Source organism: Lethenteron reissneri, chromosome 20, assembly GCF_015708825.2.
Source record: "Lethenteron reissneri isolate LAM-NWPU_2019-01 chromosome 20, ASM1570882v1, whole genome shotgun sequence".
Classification (NCBI taxonomy): domain Eukaryota; kingdom Metazoa; phylum Chordata; class Hyperoartia; order Petromyzontiformes; family Petromyzontidae; genus Lethenteron; species Lethenteron reissneri.
Window position 1 is genome coordinate 1,996,964 of NC_083798.1, and position 26,894 is coordinate 2,023,857.

The following is a 26,894-nucleotide window of genomic DNA, read 5'->3' on the forward strand; positions in this document are numbered from 1 at the left end:
TAAGCCACACAAAACGTGTGCAGTCCGTGACATCTACAGAGCATTTGCTTACCCTGCAGAAAGTGTACACAATTTTGCACATCGCCTGTACACCCGCCAGCTTGTGCATCTCAAATCAGATCACGTACGGATCTTTAATGGTCTCCACCTCATTAGCGTTCATCAGTAGAGCGTAGACAATTCTTTACTGCTGCTGCTGCTGCATTGTGCCTGAGGGCCCAAGTATAGAAAATAGCCTTTTACTCTTTCACCCATAGAATGAATGGGAGAGACACACACAGGCTCGAGGCTGCGACGTAAATACCCACGCCTAACAAGATTGAACCCATTGACTCAAAATGAATGAGAAAGGCCAGGACAACAACATCGTATAGCCGGAGCGTAGCAGGTTGCAAACAGATGTACCAACAATGGAGCAGTTTTGTTCTAATGAAAACCCTTAATGAGGCATTTAACTGTGACACAAATGCCTAAATGCCTTTGTGACAAACAAATAATGGCCATTCTTTTAGCTCTATCGGTATGCGGTCTGCTAAAGGCTGTTCATAAAACATGCACATATGTTATGGGGCATTATGAATTATGCATGGGGGTTCACATTTCCTGCATTTCGTGCTCACAATTTACTGCATTTGTCAATCTGGCTTTGCCCCGTTCTCTACAATCATTGGCCAGCACAGGGCTTCTTAGGTACTTAATCTGCCACCTGCTGTTACCCTTCGCCGAGTGCTCATGATGGCTCCCTCTCATCGCTCTCTCTCTCTCTCTGGCACGTGGCAGGTGTTCATCAACTTTGCCCGGCAGCAGATTGATATGGAGGAGGAATCCAGCAACGCAGACGCTCGTCCGCCTGTGCCGACCGTGTAGGAAGCGTTGCCGTGCCGCCACCACCACCGCCACCAGCACCACTTGCACCACCACCAGCACCAGCACCACTTGCACCACCACCACCACTTGCACCACCACCACCACCACCGCCACCAGCACCACTTGCACCACCACCAGCACCACTTGCACCACCACCACCACCGCCACCACCACTTGCACCACTTGCACCACCGCCACCGCCGCCACCACGCACACGCCACAGCCGTCCCAGGCCCGGGCCAAGTGCTTGAGAGCCGAATGATTTCCTTGCATTTGGCATCATTTCGAGACACCCCCCCCCTTCTAAACCAGTGACGTTTTAAATGTTATCAACTGGGATATTGTCTATAAATTCGAAAGAAAGTTAATAACTATGCACACTATTTGTAATTTAACATTTTTGTGGATTGTATTTACCTCAAAGATCGTATTGAAATTTGTTTTTATTGGTTTTTTTTAAATTGCAAATGTGTATTGATCAATTAAGGTATAAGCTAGCCAGTGATTACACTGTACATACGGATATACAGATAATGCATACACGCTATAAAATAGCACTTCACGCTGCAGATATATTACATTGCTTTGCCAAATAATGAAGTACTCTTTAGCGTCGAACAATAATTATATATGTTGTAGAAGCGGCTTTCAGTCATTGAATTGTATCACTATGGAAATGTTTCTTAATGAAGTAAAATTATACTGCGAGCCTAATGACAAGATGTGTGACATAGTCTCAGCTACAGTTTGTAGCTCTGGGATGCAGATTCAGAAATTTGAATGTTTCTCTTGACAATTGAAATATCTGATGTAATGTAAAGCAAGAAGAATTGACGATCACTTTGTCCATCAGCATAATTACATGCACCTTGCTTAACATCGCGACTTAATTGGTACACGTATGCACCGGTTCAGTGCTTCTTTTGCCTTGGGAGTTTACTTTGATAGTTGTTACAAGCATTCAAAGATTCTTGTTATACAGAGCCAATGTGTAATGCATTCAATCTACAGATAACGCCTGGGTCGAGCACCCATCTCCTGTTTCAGGGGAATTGTTAGGAAAACATACATGCGTTTATTTCTTACAGCTAAGCACTCGAATTTGAATGTACTTAAATGCCAAAGCAGTTATATACTGGATTGTTTTAAGAGTAACTTTTTATCACAAGTTTTCAATAATGCCATCTTTATGTGAACTCCAGGTTTTATTTTCAATGAATTAAGCTTTGTGGGTTAATGGCGAATGCAATGCAATGTAAAGAAATGCAATAATGGAACATTGTTGTGAGAGAGTAATAGAAAGTAAAATACATAGAAATAAACAATTATGTTGTGTATATTTTAAAATAAATAATTTAATAAGCAATCGTTGCAAAAAAAAATTGGTGGTATGTGAACACATTTCGTTATTGGTCCTTGGAATGTTGTACTCTGTCATACGCATGAGGAATACCCCCAAACAATCAAGTGCCCTATTTTTATCCCGAAAACCTTTCAAATAATATTTTTGGAACATCAAAGGCTCAGTTCAGATGAGGTGGACTGACTGGGCAGCACTTGTTCATCTGTTTGGCTCTTGAAGGATGTCCTACGTGGGCAAAACGTTGAGGATTCCACTACTGTCTGTGCCAGACAAAAAAAAACATGGTGAGGTTTTTGGGTGGCAGAATGGCCGAGTGGTCACTACTTAGTGTCTTCAAAGCATCGACGCAGTTTCACGCTCGCGTTGTTACAACCAGGCGCTCTCTAATTCTTTTTCCGTGCCTGAAGAGTTACGGCCATTTATGTCTGTGAAATTGTGTGCGTTTTACAAGTTGTATTTTATCATTATTATTACCGGTATGGTTCAGAAACAGTGTCATGAATGAAAATCTTTGCCAAGAAGCGTGGCGAGATGCGTGCTTGTAAAGTTTCTACGAATAGTGCATTTTTTCCAAAACGTTATCCGTGTGCTTATTGGAGACATTTGATAACTCTTTGAAATAACACACTTGATGTTATTCTTGAGATCAAACTATTTTTCGCAAGTGTTTAGGAGCTCTCACAACTTATTTTAAATTGTAATGGTAATGTGGTCAACATCTCTGAGGGTAAAGTAACCCTCGCTGAATATTTTAGACGGAACAAGAAGACACTGAGATATAGCATTCATTTTACAAAGCATATTTATCAATACGCAAGAGGAAATGTGAAATTTCAAGGGATATGCAGTCACAAAAAAATATGAATCAATCATTTTTAGTATTTCGTGGGCTTTTTAGCCCACGTATGATTCTGTATTATAAAAGAATAATCCTCGTGAAACAAACTAAAACTTGTTTAGGTTACATCCCTCTATTTCTTTTTAAACATTCACAATCATCAACATGTGTGTGCTAACGTTAAGAAAAAAACGCCACTTGTTTCAAATGTTCTTGCTATGGTTTTCACACCTGATGATGATTGCTTGTGTTGCAATCGAAACGTCGTGAGAATTAAATTTTTATTATTTTATTATTTCCCTTCTACGTGACTTTACCGAAAGAACCAAGAATATGTGTGCTGTTGAATATAAGTAAACTACATCACGTATGCAGCATACACTAATTCAACAGTAATTAAAACATATCAAAATACCAAGAGCCAAAACACCATTCCTCAATGTGCTCAACATAGAATATCAAGATCCGACTTAAAATACAAAAAGTGCGCATATACCACGCACTTGACTTTGACGGCAATGCGCGACTGAGTCTGGAACACGGCTATGAATGTGGCTTCGCCAACTCTTCTGTGATCGCTCCTGGCAGCACTGCGGACGAATGTCAAGCCGCGTCGTTCACCTCCAACACTCGCCCTCTCCCTGCCGCGTCTCGCCAAGTGCTGGGCGCTGGTGTCGGGCTGCTGGGGAAGTTCGACGCACGTGTCATCGCGGCGTAACATGCAGCACGATGAGATGAATGTCTTCTTGGTTCTTTCGGTAAAGTCGCGTAGAAGGGAAATAATAAAATAATAAAAATAAAACATTATACAATAATATAATAATATAATTATTTTATTCACGTAGAAGGGAAATAATAAAATAATAAAAATAAAACATTATAAAATAATATAATAATATAATTATTTTATTCACGTAGAAGGGAAGTAATAAAATAATAAAAATAAAACATTAAATAATTCTCACGACGTTTCGGCCACAACGCAAGCAGCCGTCTTCAGGTGGAAAACAGGTCTGTCGAGAAGGCAGTCAGACCTGTTTTCCACCTGAAGACGGCTGCTTGCGTTGTGGCCGAAACGTCGTGAGAATTATTTTGTTATGTTTTATTTTTATTATTGTATTACTTCCCTTCTACGTGACTTTACCGAAAGAACCAAGAAGATGAATCCCTGCAGTCACGAAAGCTTTAAATCGAGAGATGAATGTGTTTTTAATGTCACCGCCAGTGTGGCATCTGGTAATCTGCCAGGAGATGTGTGTACACCGCTGCTATTAATGTTCTGCTGCTGAATTCTCCATTTACGGTATATGTGCACGCATCCTTAGCTAATGGCAATTATTTTAAGCGATTGCTTTGTAGAGGACTGCACTACTTTCAAACCATATCATTACCGAAGTATATCGCTGTACTTATTCATTTCCCTTATTTCGTTGTTGCTGTGATCACGCACCACGGATCTCCCGTGTAAAATAGCCGGACAACTGGCCACACGGCCAAATGAAACAAACAAACAAACACTAAGGTATGTAATTAATCTTTTCCATGTTTCATGACCACCATTGTGTGAAAGCAATGCAAACATTAATCATCATCAGCCATGTTTAATCCACTGCTGGATGAAGGCATCCCCACAGCATCACCATTCCAGGCAGTCCTACCAAGGCGCTATTTCATTCTTCAATATGTTTCATCCTTTGGCTGCCATTCTGTCACCAGTCTCGTCTCTTGGCCATCAACCTGCCCCAGCATACTTTCCCGAACAGTCAATACGATGCCACGAAATTATGTTATTTTTTTATGTCAGATCCATGTGTTCCATTACCTGTCTCTCACTGTCCATGTTTTTGACGCATGTGTCACTATAGCAGGTAATGTAATGTGCACCAATTGATATTGACAGCTTTCTTTTTTAAGCTCATTGCTTTGCAGATTCCCATGGCCGTATTCAGTTCCCCAAAGGCACTTCATCCTGGTCTCGCTTGTCGATCTACATAAAACAACAACCGTGGCTGTCTCTGTTGTTTTGCTGTGTGTGTTTCTGTGGCTTCCCGACAACTTTAATCTTGAGTCCAAACCGGCAGCCTTCTTTGTTAACTTCCTGTATTTCATTGCTTCTGGACTCAAATATGTTGTCAATGCATTTTAACAATCTAGAAAGGCGGGCATAATGCTACTTGAAATTAAATTGTCTTTCCTAGGACTGATTGATAGTATATGTATGGTAAATAGTATAACGTATTATAGATTGTGCTCATAGGGTTGGTTGGCTTATAAATTGGCCATGATATGGCTGTCTATGATCTCCGTGGACAATTTATTTACCAGTGGAGGATAATGGGTCTTGAATTCGTCAAATCATTCCCTCGTTTAATCTCAAGAAGAATGTTTACATAATTCCACACTTTGTGCGTTTTATGCCTGTAAACGTTTAGACAATTTCTACGCTATTTTAGTTTTTCCAGGTGGTTCCATTTATTTTATGACTGCCACAGTTATACCATCTTCTGCAGGAGTTTCCCACCTTCAGGCTGAGACATGCAGTGTGGTTATTTCATGAAGTGTGACATCTGGAACGTGTCATCTGAACAATATTTTTTTCCCAAGTTAAACTAGTTTTGTATAAATCTACATACAATTACCCCGCTAATTGTATAATGTTTTCTCTACCATGCATTATTTGTTCCATCTTACTCTCTCAGGACCACTCTAATGGCCACGGTTTGTAAAGTAATAGTAATCAATATCCTGTTTGCTTCTGTCATGCTCCCATGATTTATTATGATGACATCTCAAATTACTTTTGTGTTTTGTTCTGTGCATTCTATGTTTGAGAACTATTTTCATTACCTCATTTAAAATACCCACCGTCAGCTTCAGAGTGAACAATAAATATCCCGTAACATCATTCCAAATGACGAGGACATTGTGTGCCATCGTCACGGTCCAAATTTACCAAATGTAAAAAATCACACTGCAAATTGCTTCATTGGGATTACACATGGCAGCAATCGATGCTCACTACTGGCAGACTGATGCCAAGTTGGAGGCCGGGTGCTAAGTCACCGTGTGCTGCACAGAGACAGCTGCCACTGGGGGTTCCTATTAAAAGATGGAACTGCCTTATCAACATACAGTTCATCGCGCGTTGTTGGGACATGTTTACATGTCTTTCTTGTTGTAGTTTTAGTCTTCATGTTAGCAGGGCAACTATAACTTTTATAATGAATGATAATTTATACATTTCCTCTACAGACTGTCTACAACTTACGTAAAAAAGTAATATTTTGTTGTGTATATATCTATGAAACCTCAAGTAGATATTGCAAAGTTGTTTTCTTTTGACAATTTAATATATCTCTCCACGATTCCTACCTTACCTTGCCAATCCACGGTAATGGAATAGAATTTTTTTACGAAATTATTTAAGCAGAAACCCCATTTGAAGACGAGTAATTTAGTAGAATGTGGAAGAGTTGGCCAAATATAATCGAGGGCCTCTAGAAGCCCCTTGTGTGGAAGTCCGTCTGCCAGCGGTGGAATGAGCAAGCAATTGCAGGGCTGCCCCGTTATAATTTGCTGAAATGATTTGCATGTATTAATGATTGGAAGCTTTTTTTTTCTCCATTCAAGAAGATACATTATATGAAGGCGATCAACTTTTGAGCAGTTATGCTTTCATCAGCAATGGACATTGCTACTTTTTGATATATGTTTTTGCTGCCCGCTATACCTTCAACGCGTCTTTATGTATTCAGAAAAGCGGCTTCTTAAACACATTTTGAGAAAACCGCGCGGTCGTTTGCACAACTAAAAGTCATCATTAGATATTCGCTGCGTGATTCATAAACAGCTACAGCTTGCACACATAACACGGATACTATCCGTGTATGTACAGTTATTTGCAGACTCACTGCGATTAATGTATTAACCGGACTTTGGCACTTATCAGCAAAAATAGGTTTCATGCCTTAGTGAGCTGCAAATCCAAAACTTAAATGCAATAAAAAAAATACCGCCCTACTGTATATATGTAATACATACGAACTATAACGAGAATGTATTTTATATTTGCTGTGTATTCCTTCTCTAAATTATTTCTAATTTATCTTAATATGCTTTCAGAATACGAGATTAAACACAAACATCACTGGGGCTAACACGAAAAAACATTGAGAATATTTTTTTGTCTATTATTTGAAGCACGTACCTTAAAACAGGCATCTAAAGTCATGCATTTTAATCAGCATATACATTTAAAAAAATCAGTTTTATATTTGTATCATGTTACATAACGAATGTGTACAAAATGTAGACAGGAAATATAAACGTATCCATTGCAATCCAGTTGTAATCCAATGGATTACAATGATCGTGAGACGAGCAGGACAAGCTGGGTTGTAGCAGTACAGCAAATAGGTGGCTAACGTATCTATATTGCTGAGCAACATACTTTTGTATGTGTGTGTGTGTGTATACTGAACACTGATTTATTCCCACGTGGAACATACACCACAAGGGAGGTAATCAGCATGCCGGACAGGGAGCTGCAGATGAGCCTGTTAGTACCTCTGGTGGGAACATCTCACGGCTAAGAATGCAGTTCGAATATGTGCCGTGCAGGCAAGGAGTACGCTTGCATTATACAATTAATACATTTAATGAGCTGTTTATAAGCAAGATTGAGGATGGGGAAATATACAAACTCATTTCCTTAAATTGCAGTTCAACCCAAATACCATTCCCATGGTGCATTTTCACTTTCCCACCAAATGGATCCTCATTTTGAGTTCCCAAATGTGCCCTTGGACAGCTGTTACAATAAGCACTCCCATTCCCTTCAGCGATGTCCTCCGAGTGGCTTACGTCATTAAAATATGCCGACGTAAACCTTAGCCAAGAGGGCAATTAAACCATGGGCTCTGATTCAAGCAGACACATTATCAACATTATTGGCTAATTCCCCGTGCACTGTTTCATCAACGTCGTCAAAGGGTGCTCATGCAAGATGACATGGCCTTCAACTCTGATCGCCTTCTGAGACAAATCAGACTCAATTCCTTGCCACTGCGGTCTTGCATAAGGTGCGGCAATGCAATTGCGTGCTCGTGTCACTGCTGGCAGAAGGGGACTCCACTCGATGGAGCTCTCAAAAGGAAATGTTGCCTACCCTTTCACGTTGGTTAGAGGAGCCACACTTTACTTCACTAACATGTGACCTGCCGATGGAGACTGAACCCAGTTTTTACTGGTGGGTTAACAGGAGCGATTCAATGGTTACGATTTTAGTTACAATTTGATTCCTGAAGAGATGTGCATTGCTTTGCCGTTGTGGTGACTACAGGGTATTCGTGAACCGGTTACAAGGAACAGTTTACACACCACGCTGTTTACTCATCGATTCTCGCACGTACAATACAATGTGCATGTAAAATAGATTTGTTTTGGCAATGTGGTATTTGATTTTCAGTTTATACATTTTCTAGCAGTCTCGAATAATCTTGGGAAATCTTACCTGTAGTTATCCCTGCCTATCGTGAACAACCCCCATCCATCCACTACATCCTGCAGCAAAGGTCAAACAGGGTCTCGAAAGATATTACGCCATCACTTAATCTCAAGCGAGGGTGACAGCCCCATCCTGGAAACTGACGTGGCAACGGCTGACTCCCCGGACCTCTGACAAACAGTCATGTTTTAAAGTGCCAAGGGACCTCAAGCTTTCATTTAGCATTTTCAACTCCCCCCTCAGTTTCTTCCCAGTTACCTAGGCAATGTCACACACTACACGATGCATTTAGTTTGCATAAATTATGCATGTACTTTTATTTTACAGGACTTGATTGCTAAATCGAACAACGACCAATTGTGTTACGTGTTCATTGTGGCAATATGCTGCTGTGGCATATGCTATAGTATATATTGTACAGTATGAGATAGACTTTTAGTTAAATATTTGAGTACAGATACAGGTACCAATTTGTTATTTATGTTTTAGGGGCCGTCCATAAATGACGTCACGCGATTTTGGACAATTTTTTACCCCCCCCCATCGTCACACGGCGTCACAAAAAGTCAGACCCCCCAAAAATAAATAACTAATGCATGATTCAAATCGCTTTAAATTGTTGTCATTGTAGTGCGTATTTAAATGTACCGCTGCACTCTGATGTTGTAGGAGAAAACATTTAGTAAAACGTCTATTTAATTAAGTAGAACGTGTTGTCTATATTTATTTAAAGTTGCACAAATGTCTGATCCCCCCCCCCTTAGGTGCGTGACGTCATTTATGGACGGTCCCTTACATTTGCTACTTAATTCTGTTTTTTTTAATTCAAGCAAGAATCTATTTCAGGTCTGATTTAATTATGTTTTGTCGGATCCAACAGACATCATTCAGGCATCCCTAATTAAATGCACAAAAATTACGAAGTAAAAACCTTGCACCGAGTTTTACAATCCTAAAATGAGCAAACGATCTCCATTTGCGCAGTCCATTAGATAATGATTTGGAAGGAACCTTGCTCTAACTTAAAGATCAACAATCAGATTGTCTTCTCAAAGAATGAGAACATCAGAACATGTTGACAGTGTCCAGGCACTGCTATTATTCCACTGCTCTACTATTTACACTTTGGAGACCATTTTGGCTAAGACATTAATGAGGCCCAACTACATTTCCATCTAATTATGGGTAAAAATACATGTTCATACTTCCGCATGTTGTCAGAGATGATAATCTTAACCAATTCACGGTTCTTAGTTGTTCGCTGTTTTTATATCACATACTTTGTTTTTAAAGTGGAACACGTGTGAAATATAAGGTGCACATTTGCTAAGATTTAGTTTTATATTAAACCTTCCTTGCAGATGTACACACGTTAACCTCGCTAACATTCCATGGCTGACTTGTATATCGATGTACAACGTTGTATAACGTTGGATTCTCAAGGGATGCCCACAATGAAATGTAATCAAATCTCCCGTACATTGTGCACTTGAAACAGTGGTACATTGGTGTAACACGATTATTCTTTAATGTTGCTGGCTCTTTGATGTTTGGAGCTGAGCTGATCAATATGGCGCACTTCAAAGGATCACAAATATGTACTGTTATTTTGTAATGTTGTCATTTTTGAAGTTGTTAGTGAACATAGTCTCCCTCTGAAGTAAACTTGCAGTGCATTTGCGATAAATTGAATACGTTGGTCTATTTTCATGGCACTACCACACCGATTTAACAAAAGTTTATAAATCTAGGTTCATGGAGGCAGGATGGATGCATGCCTATGAGACAATGTGTGATAAGACAGTGATGTGTCATTTGCAATGCTACCACAGGGGCTTGACTCATCGCTGGAAATAATCCAAGCTCTTGTAATGCTTTTAGGCAAAAGGCACAGGCAGTTTTTCAGTATAGAGTATGGCTGAACATAATCTTACATTTTTTAAATATCTATATACGTTGGAAGTTGAGTTTGGGAGGGGAAAAAAGTATTCCCTTAATCAAAGCATGGTGATCGGTGAATCATCTGCTCGCATCAGTGGCAGCAGAACTTGTACTAAAGTCTGGGAAGGTTCCCCCCACCTCAGTCGTCTTTATCCCGGGCACTGCCCTCCATAGATCTGAGGAAAACATTAAACAATAGCAGTAATTTACACCATTGGAACCTCATTTGCCAGTAAAAAATAATAGTAAAAAATATTTTTTTACTGGCAAATGAGGTTCCAATGGTGTAAATGCGTACCCCGAGCTCTCATACTCTGATGGTGGATTGTCTTTGAGTTGTGCGCCTTTTGGCGTCATCTGGTCCAACCCATGTGAGACTAGGCTCTAAGGAAAGCTGTCTCGAGTGTGGACCAATCAACTTCAAGGACAGTGCACACATTATCAGAGTTATGTTTTTTGTTTGCATTATTACTGCAGGTATTGTGGTCTATGCAAACATGACTCCTTGTAAAAAAGGTGTCAGTTTTGTTGCCAGATAGAAGGGTAAAAAAACAATTATCAACAGCAGTAATGTTGTGCATTGTTATCGTCTCTCATCTGCCTGTCTTGCCGTGTCTCTTTGTCTTTGACTCTTACTGCAGGAAAGCCTCTTGAAACCGGACTAATGTGGGGATAAACCTTGCAGTTATGAGGGCAGAGATTTCCAAAATTCTGCAAATACTCCGTGCAAAATTACTCCATTGAAATTATATTTTGACGTAATTAACACCGAATACAATTAAATTAACACTGCAACACATAATAATGTAACAATGACATAAATGTTTACTATTTCGCATTTGCAACGGAGCAATACTTTTAAAACATCAGAATTGCACATGATAGTTGAATCTGAATGAGCTGTTATAAATGAAGCAGATGTAGACGTTTGAGGTGCACTGGATGTCAAAGTCTGAAGAAATATTCTGAGAGGCTTGACAAATGTATCCGTGAAATAAATTGAAAATTAGTGTTTAAAGCGAGAGAGCACGAGCAGTGCACATTAACGAGGCTTCCAGGGGCACTGGTTCAACAAGTGGCGAGATGTTATTCCCCTCGCCTGCTATGTAGGAGGTCGAGGGTTTGATCCCGACCCTGACGCCTGCTGCTGTATATTTGGAGTTTGCGTGTCTCTCTCCCCGTGGGCGCGTGGATTTTTCTCCGGCTCCTCCAGTTTTTTCCTCCACATTTAGAAACATGCGTTTAGAGTATTTGGCTGCTATACATTTCGACGTGATAAACCACTACATAGGCCAGGTCACCTCTGAAATAGAGCTATATGGTTCAGTGGGCCTTACCTGGTAAAATAAAGAAAAAATGGTAATGTAAATGTATTGACAATAATACAATCAATATTTTACATTTGCCTTTTAATCATAAGATGGAGAGCATATGTCGGTTTGAATGACATTGAAGTGAGCTCCTTCATTAAGAAACACTCAGTTGAGGAGATACGGACTTATAGGCCCCAAGCGGCCTATGTGTTGTAATGAGATGCTTATGGTAATGATGATGATGATAGCTTTATAACATCCCCCCTCAAGATGACTCCTCCTTAATGACCGTGACCAAATTAACTCAAATTACAATACCTGAACGGCGGAGTGATGAACGATGCTGTGCTATTATTCCGCTGTCCAACAGCGCGCATACATTTCAATGCGATGCTTGGATGGTGCTGCTATGTGACATGTAAATTACGTGTGGTAGAACTGGATCTGATGGATTTTTTTTCATCATGCTGCTGTAATGACCATGGAAACACAACTTCTATACGTACTACCAAGCATGCCCTGATTTTATACACTGAATTCGACTCAAGATAAGGAAATTCCTGACTTAAAACTTTCGTGACTGCAGGAATTCATATTCTTTGGTTCTTTCGGTAAAGTCACTTAGATAGAAAAAATAAAGATAAAGTGAATAAAAATATCACGACGTTTCGATCGCAATACAAGCGGTCGTCATCAGGCAAAGGAGTCAGCCTCTCAAGGCAAACTGTTTATAAGGTTTGGGGACGGGCGTAGCCCAAGTGTATCAGCATCACCAGCATCATGGGTGGTACAGCAATGCCAATGCAGCAGCAATGCCAATGCAGCAGCAATGTCAATGCAGCAGCAATGCCAATGCAGCAGCAATGCCAATGCAGCAGCAATGCCAATGCAGCAACAATGTCAATGCAGCAGCAATGCCAATGCAGCAGCAATGCCAATGCAGCAGCAATGCCAATGTAGCAACAATGTCAATGCAGCAAAAGTGCCAATGCAGCAGCAATGCCAATGCAGCAACAATGTCAATGCAGCAGCAATGCCAATGCAGCAGCAATGCCAATGCAGCAGCAATGCCAATGTAGCAACAATGTCAATGCAGCAAAAGTGCCAATGCAGCAACAATGTCAATGCAGCAGCAATGCCAATGCAGCAGCAATGCCAATGCAGCAGCATTGCCAATGCAGCAACAATGCCAATGCAGCAACAATGCCAATGCAGCAGCAATGCCAATGCAGCAAAGGCCCACCAGGAAATCCCTGCACCCCACTCCACACACCACACTGCTGACGGTGGAGGTTGATTGACAAGAAAACACAAATTCTTTGGGTCTTTCGGTAAAGTCACGTAGATAGGTTCAGAGCGGCATCTCTTCAGAAATGTGAGCGACTCGATCAGATGAGCCTTCTTGTCTCGAAGTTTGTTAAAATATTTAATAGTTGTGTGGAAACCCTCCCCGTAGAGGCGGTTAAATCTTGACTTAAAGCTTTCGTGACTACCGAAAGACCCAAAGAGTATGAATTCCTGCAAAGACACGTGGGTCACGCGTTTTTGTGAAACTCCCAAATCCATTGGACGCTGTGATGGTCTGAAGGCTGAAACACAGCAAATGGGCCTGTCATCCCATCTGTGCAGACCTTTCAGCAACTTCCCATTCTGTTCATGGATTCTCTTTTGGTACTCCCACGTGAAACTAATCCCAATGCAATACTCTACTGTAAAAAAGATTATTGAGACTTAAAGTTTCCTTTATAGATTATGGATATTTTAAATGACCTGTACCCCGTACCTGTGATACATAACACAATGTATGACACGCAAGTGAAAATCGAGAGGTTAACTATTGCTCACAAAACAATATTTGCTCAATCATTAAAGTGCTTTCTGCTGGGAAAAAAACGTCCCACCTGATATGGTAGTAAAAAATGTAAACGTAAAATTGATCAGTAACTGATTTTAATTAATCAATGTCACTTATTCACTGTTCACTAACCTGTAAATGAAACAAGAGCATGTGAAGTAATACGACCCGCGGAGTGGAAGCAAGACCAATTAGCAATTGAAAAGTGGTCTACTGTGACTCCAACGCTCATCACATATCACAATTACTGCAATACAGTCGGTGCATTTCAGAATTTTAACAATGTTTGTAATATCTTGAACAAGATCTTGAACAAGAAAAATGTGCAATCTATTTGGCAGTTATATATTTGTAAGACTTGTTGTTATCATTTTATACGAATACTATGATAAAAAGGTTTACGTAAACTGGGTATATGTAAATTATGTATTTATAATATGTGTGCATTACGTCAAATTATGTTACCACACAGCTACAATAATGTAAATCATACATGACAGAGCTCAAAAAGGCATTCTGGGATCTTGGGCCTCAGTGACGAGAACACTTGCTATACCCAAACGCTCGCATTTCATTAAACAGTTAGCGCTGTTATGCAACCAGCCAAAACTGAAAAACATATTGTCTCCAAGTTAATTTAAAATCGCTAGACGGCCATCTGAACAGAACGCATCCAACAGGACATCCACTGAAGAAATATAACGGTCAAATCACTTCAAGTTCGTGTGTGGAGGTGGATCGTTGCATCAAATGATCATACGAGGTGGCATTGGCATGGAGAGGTCGTCAGCAGTAAATTGATCGTGGCTGATGATAATGATGAGAAAGTTATTATTACCATCGGATTACATTTTCCAAAGTTGTCTGCACCCACTGTCTTCGCTCTATATGCAAATCATCTTACATTAATGTAGCACTGCATTTTTAAAGCACTTTTTAATATTTCGTAGAAGTTACGATGATCAGGTGAGCTCGTTAAATCTAATATTACCACCTTCTTCCCACTGCTGGAATTATTATTTTTGGCTCCTACATGAAGTCAGCCAAACAACAGACTGGATTCACGCGGAAAAACTTTAAACATGTTCCATACAACTCTTTCAGACGAAAGAAACTATTGGTTTACATTTCGATTTAAAGCTTTCGTGACTGCAGGGATTCATATATTATTGGTTCTTTCGGTAAAGTCATGGAGAAGGGAAATAATAAAATAATTAAAATAAAACAATAAAATTCTCACGACGTTTCGATTCCAACACAAGCAATCATCATCAGGTGTGAAAACCACAGCAAAAAAATTTTCGAAACGTCGTGAGAATTTTATTATTTCCCTTCTACGTTACTTTACCGAAAGAACCAAAAATATTGGTTTACCCTTTAATTAAATGACATTCGCTGGAATTTCCGGAAATGCCATTGTGCCAAATGCATGCAACACATTTCGCCTTGAAAACCTCTCGCCACCGAGTGTAGCAGGGTCACTGCCAAGATGAACCATGGCCGTGTGCTCAGATGTCAACACACACCTTGCCAATGTTCTGAACCAACCCACATAGTTACGTCTGTCTCACACATGGACAGAGACAAAGCTCCCCCATGTCGCCTTCACAGGCCGTTGGGGCAAGTGCTGTTAGCGAGCACCTATGAAGGCCGGCACAGTACACGAGGGGGTGGGTGGCCAACACCACCCCCGGTCGCCTTTGTCTCCCTAGTGGCGATGTTTACACACCGCTACGGGCATACTCATTTGCTGATGATCCACAACATCCACACACCTCTGCCTCAAAAGCCCTGGATTAGAGACGTGCACGCGAAGGTCTGAATCGCCCCTGAGGAGGTGCCGCTGATATTTGGCCACGGTCAGCAATCGACTGTGAGGCCGAAAGGTCCACAGTGCAGCGCTGCCATGGGCCCGCATCCCGTGAGCTGCGTCAACAGCCCACACGGCTAGATGGGTGGTCTTTGCCTTCTCGTGTGTGTGGGCACGTGTGTGTGTGTTTGGCGGCGTCCGTGTTTGATGGGGAGTGGTGGAACAGTGGTTAGCGCGCTGCGCTACGAACCCGTGATTGGAGTTTGATTCACGCTCACGGCCAACACCGGTGACGATTATCTGAACCGGTACTGGGCCTCCTCTAGGTCAACTCAGCCTCAAATGAGTAACTGGTGCTATGTGTAAGCATCGACACGAGGGAGACTTTACCGAAAGAACCAAGAAGATGAATCCCTGCAGTCACGAAAGCTTTAAATCGAAAAGTTGTGGTCTCCATCACGATGGGTTATTTGAATTCATGAGACTTGTGGTATGTCGATTAAAACTGCCCTCTTCTCCCGAGCGCATCCTGCTGCTGCTCCTCCCTGCCCCGGCATTCCGGGTACGACCCTATCACGACCCCTACCACTAACCCCTACCACTACCCCTATCACTACCCCTATCACTACCCCTATCACTACCCCTATCACGACCCCTACCACTAACCCATATCACTACCCCTACCACTACCCCTATCACTAACTTCTATGACTACCCCTATCACTACCCCTATCACTAACCCATATCACTACTCCTACCATTACCCCTATCACTAACAGACTAACTTCTATGACTACTCCTATCACTACCCCTACCACTAACCCATATCACTACTCCTACCACTACCCCTATCACTAACTTCTGTGACTACTCCTATCACCACCCCTACCACTACGCCAACCCCTCTCACCAACTCTATCACTACCCCTATCACCACTCCTATTATTACCCCAGTGGAAAGTTAACTTGGAAGTCATGGATTAAATGCGGCAATAAAGCATTGTAGACCCAATTAAGTAGGACACGCAAAGGGAGAAGGATGAGGTCAGGCTACCAAGACAGGAATTACATGCGAATGCAGAGATTGTTGACCAAAGGGAAGAGCGAAAGCAGACGGTAGAACGATGTAACAGTTGACGGGGAGGGTCAAGTATCATCAACTCTGCTCGCGATGTGCAATCTGGCCGAGGCAAGCCACGGTGAGAGTTGTGGTGGCACCAACAGCAACGGCGATCACGACTGCAGAATAACTCCTCTCATCCACCTTGGTAATGGGCACCCACACCACACTTCCTATTATCCACGGGGTTCGGGGCCGTCCATAAATGACGTCACGTGGTTTGGACGATTTTGACCCCCCCCCCCTCGTCACACGGCGTCACAAAGCTCTGCCCCCCCCCCAAAAACCATATTTCCATTTTGAAAATAAAGCATGCTTCAAATCGCTTTAAACTATTGTCATCGTGGTGCGTATTTAATGCGGCGCTGCACTCTGATGTTGTAGGAGTGTTGTTATAACAATTCTATATATGTTTTAAAGTTGCGCATTTTGATGTGACGTCACATTTCTCACCCCCCCCCCCTCGTCACACATCGTCACAAATGTCTGACCCCCACCACCCCCTAGGTGCGTGACGTCATTTATGGACGGCCCCTTATCTGCGATCTTACTACTCTTACCCGTGGGGTAAAAAAGAAACGAAGCGGATGACCACCAATAGGATGGATTTTCCGCGCGACTCCTTTTATCCGCAAAAGATCGCGGATATTAAGAGGCGAGGGGGAATCCGTATTTGAATCGCGTTGGTTGTTCAGATGAATTATCTCGCATTGTATTTGCTCTTCAGGCCTAGTTTGACATTTCATCCGTAAACAGCAAAAAGTGGCATTCGTCACCGAGAAGGGAATGTTCCGAGCTGCACATTTACTTAGCACTGTACTGTTTTACACTTTACAAAAGATAACCAAGGAGAAAAATACGTAGCACAGTTAGAAGATTTTGAAAACTTATTTTTTGGGGGGTATTATATAATTCATTGACTTTGCACAAAACTGCCTGCAATCGCAAGTGTTGTAAATAATAGAAGACTTTGTGAAAGTTCTTTAAAACACCCTGACAGTGCCCGAAAGCCACGGCGCTTTTGTATCGTACCAAGCGGCTTATGTCGCAGTTTTATTACAATTGCATTTAAATTCATGGGCAGCTGTGCCGCAGCTGTATGGTGATTGTGTGTATTGACCACTTTGCCGTGTACAGCTTAGTCGTCATAAAGGTGGTGGCTTCATACCAATGGCAGGAGTTTGGGGAACGATTCTAAATGAGAGGCGGTTTCCTTGCTCTGCTCACATACGAGCAGGCTTTTGGTCTTCATCTCGGTTGTCACTGCACCCACCTTCACACGCGGGGAGAGCTTGGGAGCTAACCCCCTTCTCTTGACAGCCGTGAATCGAAGGTATGAAGGCAGGCACTCAGCTTCGCCTCCACAGCCCCAATGAGTTCCAAGAGGAAACCAAACAAAGACCACACCGGCTACGCGTGCCTCGAGCACAGCATCGGGGTTTCAGCTCTGGATAATGCCAGATCAGTTCGGCCGACTGATCCCGCAAGCTCCGACAGCGAGAGCGACTCTTTGCACGGGCGGGTATTTCGCTTGATTACAGGGGCATTTCATTGTATAAGGCACAAAGGAGGGTGCAGCATTTGTGCCAAAAAAAGATAAATGAAGGTCTTGAAATATGTTTTTGCCAAGGGAAAAAAACAACAATGGAAGCTAAACAATTTTAAAGTGGTTTGTATTATATTGATTTAGTTTAGTATTAACACAAAATTGCTCATCCATAATTAGATTATGTAAATAGCGAGAGTGGATTATGCATAATGACTCATTTGCGCAGTTACTGGTGATAGCACATATATGCATATGTTCATTAATATTATAAGATATTAGGTAAAATGAAATCAAAATTGCATTATACTCACGACATAGTGAGCTGGGGAATACCAAGACAAACGCTTAATTCAAGTGTCCATATATTTCTTTCCATTCTGTTTTTATTTTACCAGGTAAGGCTCACTGAGCTATGTAGCTCTTTTTCAGAAGCGACCTGGCCACACATGATAGTTCATCGAAGTGGATTATCAGCATATGGAAATGTACAGCAGCCAAAATACTCTAAACGCGTGTTTCTAATGTGGAGGGAAAACCCGGAGGACCCGGAGAAAAATCCACACGGCCACGGGGAGAACGTGCAAACTCCAAATATACAGCAGGCGTCAGGGGGGGAGATCGAACCTACGACCTCCTGCACACCAGGCGAGGTAGTTAACAGCTCGCCACCGTGGCACTCTGTAGAATTCTACTGATGCCTCTAAATACTTTTACTTAGTTTGGCATACAATTTCCAGTGCGTTCTCACTTAATTCAGATTATTATCTATGTAGTACTAATAAACATGTTCCAAAGCAGAAGCCAAAACAGCTTGTTTTAAATTGACATTCTACTGGAATTGTCTTCACACCGTGCATTATTGCAGTGTCTCTTCATTGTAAAACGTCGTGGCTATTAACTCCTTAGTTTGTAAGAATCTTATACAATGCTAAAATCGTTCATTTAAGAATTTTAATTGCTATTACTATTGCATACCAACCAGCACACACGGGGTTGGGTGAAGCCGATATCTTGCCTGGCCACCTTTGGGTCCCCAGTGCTGATTTTATACCAATGATCACGATTAGGCTTATATTGAATCCACTTACACAAAATATAATCAGTCTTAACAAAAAAGGCAGCCGTTTTCATAATTTGTTTACGTGTATATGCACCATTGACAGCAAACTGACACGATATTGCAGTACTTAATATGCTCTTTACTCAAAATGAGAAAGCCAGTAAATATTTGTTGTCACAACACTCTGATGCTGAGATTGACAAAAATGTAATTACACAAGTCACCTGTCCAGTCACTCACGGTTATTGACTTTTTTTACATTTTGTACATTTTGTGGATCATTCTCATGCGACTTTTTTTCTCTTTCGGAGTCCTGTATTCCATTTCTTCGACTAGTGCTTGCGTGGTAATGAATTCGCTCTACGCGCGGTTATAATAATTAGTCATACAGAAAGTAAAACCATCACTTTTCGTGAGGTTATTGAGAGGCAACCAGGCCCGCATCTGTAGTACAAATGACTCACGCGTCCATAAATAATAAAGGATTTCACTGCCATAATTGCAACAAACAGAAATCCATTCCAGCATTCTCTTCTTTAGCTCTATTCCGTCGACTTGTAGAGGTGATGAGGTCGAATGGAACGTCTCCAACTGTCAATGCAGCACATCTTTGGCCTTCCTCTATTTCCATGGACTTGAGCATGGCTTTATTTTGGTGATTTCGAAAAGTGTTGGGTGGGGACATATCACGACGTTATACCTTGATGAATCACACCTTTTCTGGATCATTTAGAATGCTTTGCACACTGAAGATATACTGGGAAAAATTATTGTCAAGGATAACTTTGGGCACAAATCCAGCTGTACGCTGAGAGTGGAGGACAGCACACGGAGCTGTTTAAAACAGAGGTGCTGTTGGCTTTCGTGCAAAGGGACTTTGTGTATTAATTCAAGCTTATGATTTGCTTGTGCTATTGTGTGCAACCTTTCTAATTGAAGTTTACCTTATGCAATTTTAACACACTGCAATTATTTCAACAAAATGCAAAATTATACATTCGTGTAATATTAATTCCAGAATAACATTGTAGGAAACTGTATAAAAAGACAAAATGTTGCACTATAATTGTAGCCATTAGAGTTAAGGTTAGTACGTGCAGAGTGTTGTGCTGCAGGGATTATCCCTGTTAATTAATGCTGCATGCAGTGGTTGGACCTGTCATGAACAGCCTTCTCAATAGTCTGCTGATTTTATTTCAGGTGCTGAATAGGACGGAAAGCCTGAGTGGTTTGCTCGTTTGTATGCTAGGATTGCACATTAGCATAAACGTCAAAAACAGTGGAATAAAGCCATGTTAGTGAATATGCAAATACATGCATGAGTTCCTAACCCTTTCCCATTGAGCAGCAGCATTGGTTCAGCAATGCTAAACTCAAGTTTTCTGCCATGCTCACAGCTTTCTGAAATGCGTGAATGAGGTTAAAACCCTATCATCATAACACAATAGTGCACTCTGGTAAACCATGAATTTCACGCAACACTCCAGAAACATGTAAAAGCACTCAGTCTATGTGCATTGTGTGAAAAAAACCCAGATTAGGAGCTATACTCTTTGGTTCTTTCGGTAACGTCATGTAGGTATAAAATAAAATAAATAACGACGTTTCGGGCGCAACATAAGCGTCCGTCATTAGCTTTCCCACCTGATGACGGATGCTTGTGTTGTGCCCGAAACGTCGTGATTTATTTTATTTTATACCTACGTTACTTTACCGAAAGAACCACAGAGTATGGATTCCTGCAGTCACGAAAGCTTCAAACCAAGATTAGATCAGTAGCTCCCAATGAAGTGCATTGTGGACGTTTTGTCTGAGGTCACTATCAAAATAAAGTTGACTAAATGTGATCAGCCGACAGCAGCAGCAGCGATACGGAGATAGACAAATGTGGACTATTTTCTCCTTATTAGGACTCATCGGTACAGTCACATGTACTCATATTTTTTCAAGGCGATCTGAGACGAGAGGACCACATTGTACTTCTTCAAGAAATGCTGATGGTCAGAGAGCCCACCATTGTTATCTTCCTCGTGCCCTGTGAGCGCCTGGCCTCGGGCTGTCGTCCGCAGAATATCTGCACCCCCCTCCCCGCTTATCGCCGGGCTCTTGTTCAATAAAAAAACATCTAATTCCTGATGAGGTTTTTTTTTGTCCACGGTGCACAAATGACTGTGTGCTTTTTTTTAAACCAAATTTTGCGTCTAGTTTGAAACGTACAGTTTTACAACCTGCAGTACTCTTCAGACATCATGCGCGTCTCTCGTCATTTATCAAGTTCAGTCGGAGGAGAATACTATTTATCAAGTTCATTGTTGATGGAATGTGAGTCTCACAGCTACATTATTCTGTTGTCTAGTTATTTTTTATGAGTTTTATAGCATCTGCTGTGCAGTGAAATCAGTTTAGCCAAATTGAATTTTACCATTCACAGTCTATGTCCAACTACAGGATATAACCCATCGTTTAACGACATCAGCCAACATCGTATAAAGTACTATCATGCTGTAAATGGTTTGAGCTGTGGTTCACGAGTTAGCACAACTGCACTGCAGACGTGGTGGCCGGCAGTGGTAGCTTGGCCATGGCTAAGATCCGCAGTGAGCGATATTTGAACCAGTCTGAACCCCAATTCACACATATCCACTGACCAGCATGGTGAAGTATAGTCGAGCTTTCACGACTGACGCGGTGTGAGGAGGCATTCATCCAGCAGTGGATTGACAAAGGCTTGTCAGTGGATTGACATTATAAAACAATATTTAGACATCCGCTGTGCAGGGATAATTCGTGTTGATCAAAATACCTCCCAAGGCGTGATCCAGACTTCTGAAGAGCAAATGTTATCCTCACATCTGTGCGAGTCTCTTGTTTTTCATGCAGCATGCACGGATTGGGATAGCCAAAGGTAAACAGCCGGTGAACCCTTTGTACACAACAGACTTTATTGGCCAAAGAATATTGCGATATCTGCCAGGCTCGACTGCACATCCTTGAGCCCAGTGATCAGCGGGATAGGTCACCTGTACCTGTCATGCACAATTACCATGTTTTTGTTGTACAGTGTCTATTGATCCTGTTAGCTGGGACAGAGTTGTTAAATAACTGACACAAATAAGTGTAACCTGCTTTATTTGCAAATGTCGGGGTATTGTTGTGCATATTACCCTTCTCAACACAGAACGCTTCTATAGTAGTCTAACGACTGTTATCCATAATGATGGTGGTGCGGGCACTGCCCCACGCCAGATACATTAATTGATGGGCTCCGCAGGTGGTGAGCGCTAGACCGGAATGCATAAAGCGTGGATTGTATTGTTTCACATTCTGTTGAGTGTTGTTGACATTTGTTAAAAGTTTAACATTCACTGATTTGGGCCCCCAACTGAGATGTTTTGCACACCCCACAAGCATGAATCGGCTTTCCATCGGTGTATATTATTTAATGTTTCCGAAAGAGGATTCTCAACACAACGTGATGCATGTCATGCAATGTACATATGTAGACTGTAAAATTAAAATGTCATAATTTCCATTAAAATGCTCCATGCTTTTAGTCCATTCCATAGCCACCGCTGTTTGCAAGCTTTCAACAGCGCGGGCCACGTGTCCTGCTTGTCACACATCAAAGACTTGCAGAAGTGGCCAGAGCAGAATTTTTTTCTAAATTAAATCAAAATGCTGGTGAATTGTGAGTGAAAAGAACATTTTTGTATATTTTTGTGCCGTGTCTTTTGCATAATTCAATCGGTTCTGGATTCTAAACATTATACCGCAGGCTGTTGCAATATTTAAACAATATAGTGAAGCTGCCATTGGCAGTAGGTGCATGAGCAGAATTAACAAAAAAGCGAATTCATTATTAAGACTGTCTTAGAAAAATATATAAGAGGTGATGTTTCAAGCGGTGGACCTTCTTCACACATTACATACACGAGGGGCCTTGGTGATTTTACTCTGCTCGCACTTTACAAAAACAAATCACATGGAGATCAAACTGCTATGTATGGTAATATACCTAAGATGCTACAATTAGGCATTGGCAATAACATTTTGTGTACATCTTTTCTATATTAATGGCTGTGACAAGTTGTAAATATGCAGCATTTTTCGCCACTAAAACTATTAATTTGATAACCACATTAGCACACTGTACTGCACTGCCTTAAGGCAATAAACTAACCAGTAGTCAGATATGGCGTATGGGTAAGAATGTGCCAGAAAAAACAATAATGTGCTATTAAGAGCCTTAGACATTCGCAGTAGTCCCTACAAAGGTAAACAATCACACCTGTCTCATTTACTGTATTTTCACTGTTATTAAAAACACTTTGAGATTGGACAGGACTGCATTTTGTTGTCCTTTCCTTGCACCTCCGATTAACATTGTTGCCTACGTAGGGTGCGAAAGAAGTTCTACGTTCAGTACATACATAGAGAATTGGACTGTAACCCCATGTGTCTGTCTCACGACAACATTGACAAATGGTGACGATGCCAACCTCTTGTATAACAAATTAGCGTCTGGCATTCATTAGTCATGTGACGACTCCCCGGGGGTCTGATCACACATGTCTCCTGGTGCTCGGGCTTACGCACGACTTTTTGGCATTCTGAAAGAGAAGCATGACTTGGACTACTCAGTCATGTCAACAGATGCCTAGGGGCTGCAGCTTCATCAGCGTTGTGGTGTGGGGATCGAGCATTTGAAGTGTGAGTTGACTATAATCTGCCAATCTCTACTACCTCTTTTAAATGTAAAGAGGAAAATATGAATGCATGACGTAATGCTGTGTATACTCTAATACAGTCGACACGGCAATATAGGTTGTATTTATAAATATATATCTGCGGTTATATCGATTTTTGCTTTTACAGGCCAAACATGGTATCCATTTGATTAACAATTGTTTTTACAAACAATAAAAGGAAATCCATACAATTTCATAATTATGAATAAGGCATAATTCTAAATAACTGGTTTTATTGGTAATTCCCTCAGTAAAGGGTAGTACAAGACTCTGTAAACTGTAAGATTTCAAACTCTTTGGTTCTTTCGGTAATGTCACGTATAAAGAAAATCAATTAAATAATAGCATACGACGTTTCGATTGCAACACAAACAATTATCATCAGGCAAAAATGAAATAATGTTCTTGTGTGTGAATGGGTCCGGCCCAGTCACTGTAACAACTCATTGGTCAATATAAAGAGTGGAACTGAAGGACGGGTGGATTTCCACAGTTCCTAAAATCTATTTTCTCAGAAAGCAATGTTCTTCCCCGCTGTTGTTAGACTCTGCCTACTCGGCAGACGCTCCAAAGTGAGATGTTCCAGCTGTATCTTCAACAGTACTAGGTGGTCACTTGATTATGTATTGGCCAAATCGTACGACTGTGTTGCATCTGTGCTTTTTTCCGAAAAAGGTCACTCAGCAAGATCTCAGGAATGTGTGGGACTCGCACAAGTTAAAATACATGCCAATAAAATAAATTAAGGCCGTACATTTTAATTAGTTTTGGCAATTAAACAGACATCGTTCTGTTTACTAGTTGCAGTGGAGCTCTATTCCAAGATGGCTGCTGACATCACGGATATCCAACAAATAATGGACAAAAAGTTTTAGTTCAGTTATCCTTGAAAAAATCGCTCTTTTTATACGGCATAAATTTCGAGCAGAATCACGGAGGTGTTTCCAGTGGAACAGATAACGGGATTAATTGTGAGGTAATGTACTGATGTGTTGTGCGCTGTGCCTCATGGCAGTGGCGGTAACTGAACGTGGCAGAGAAGGCGATATCCCCATGTCAATCATTATCACACATCATGTTCAAAAGCATCAATCCCCATGCATAAGTCTTTGGCATGTGGTAATGTTCAGGGTGTCTAACAATCCCCATGTCACCCCCTTCTCGTAAAATATGATTATATATAAATGGCAAGTCACGTATAACGATGTCATAATCGTAATGTGTTCATGTTTAGCCACAAAATTATTTATGTCAGACTGTCACAGTATTTACAATGATCATTTTTTGCTGTGACTTGTACTGAGAAGTCGTGTGTCACCATCATTGTCATGAAAAAGGACAATCCAATGTCACACCGTGACATTTTACTTGTATATGCATGGTATCTCCGAGACTGCAGAAAATATTTTGCCTACTCTCCCACATTCGGTAACTTAGGGGTAACAGAAACATTTAGACATTGCACTGTATAATCCTACACATGAGGTAGCTTCAGAAAAATAAAACACGGGAAATATGACATCATTTTTTTCCCACATTCATCTTCATTCGTTATCTTCACATCACTTTTGTGTTAAAGCTCCACCACTACCCCTCATTTAGAGGACCCACCACCTCCAGTTGCAGCTGCTTTAGCACCCGTCGTTCTCCTGTGAATAGAAAGAGCCAATCCATTGAGCTAGAAGGGAACATTTTAACATTTAAATTAGTGAAGCATTTATCACGGCCAATACAGTGGAAATACCTCATCACTTCCTTCTGTTAAGCATTCATAGTTGCTTCTAATTTCATACCCATCCTCCAAGGTCTGCTCCGAGAGCATGCCGCCATCTGGCATAGGGCCTTTTGCTTGGTCGCCAACTCCTTGGTGTCAGCCCAATGTCTGTGTAGTGTCAACGATTCAGAGACAGAGTTTCTAATAGTCACTTTATTTATTAATAACTTTCACGGTCTCGTCCACACACTCTCCACAGTAGCTTAGCTTAGCCTGTACACAACACTAGCCATCTAGCACTGACGGCACTGACTGAGATAGCCAACTATTATCTTTCATAGCGCAGTGTCTAGCGGAGACGTTGAGCGACAACGGCGACGAGACGACAGCGACGACGAGACGAGTCCACTCCCAGAACCGGCAGCCTCGAGCCTCCCGCTCTCGGCTCCTTTTATGCTCCCAGCGCGGCCTGGCTCCGCCCTGACCGCGCCTCCCTTCTCGAACCCGCCAGCAGGTTCCATGGGCCTCCAGACGGGGTCCTCCGTGACCCTTACCCTGGTTCCTCCGCTCTGCCAACACCCCGTGCTCACGCTTGTCTGTCCACCACAGCCACTGCCCAACAGCCGTCGCTGATACACTACTACACGTGTATGGGCAACCTGCATTCCTCAATCCTCCACATGTTCCATTTTTTGCATCCCCTTTTTCTACAACATATTTACATATTCGAGTCGCAATGTTTAAGTTACTTACTCTGCAAAACATAAAAAAATGTTCCTAGTATCGGTAAAATGGAGCTGATTACAAAGGCTTCTTTCCTCTTTGCTTTGTTAAAGTTCCACTATCTGATGTGTGACCGCTATATTATTATTCCCGTCTCAAACAGCTATCTTTTCAATTAAAATTACTTTAGCAATATGCCCTATGTAAGGAAATGTCAAAAGAAGCTTTTTATTTTTATTTACTTACAATAACGTTATATGCAGATTATAACCTGGTGATCTATAGAGTTGTGGTCACATGTTCCAACAGTTTCCCTTTTTCAATTGCATACACTGCATTGAAAACGTCCAAATCGAATTATAATTACATCTCAGCATCCTTCGAGCTATGTGTGTGTGTGCCGTATGCACCCTGCAGAAGAACAAAGGCAATTTGATGATGGTAGTAATATAATTTTAATTATTAAAATGGCAGATCATGTATTGGC

At 41.4% G+C, this 26,894-nt stretch overlaps 1 protein-coding gene across 1 annotated transcript in view; it reads left to right on the top strand.

Annotated features, from left to right (window-relative positions):
* LOC133344582 (glucosylceramide transporter ABCA12-like) overlaps nt 1-3,717 on the top strand; it is a 53,993-nt gene extending 50,276 nt beyond the window's left edge. The window contains 1 exon segment of the mRNA XM_061554579.1: nt 781-3,717. Within this exon segment, the coding sequence (XP_061410563.1) occupies nt 781-867 (87 nt within the window). The 3' untranslated portion in view covers nt 868-3,717.
* Nucleotides 3,718-26,894: the final 23,177 nt, after the last annotated feature.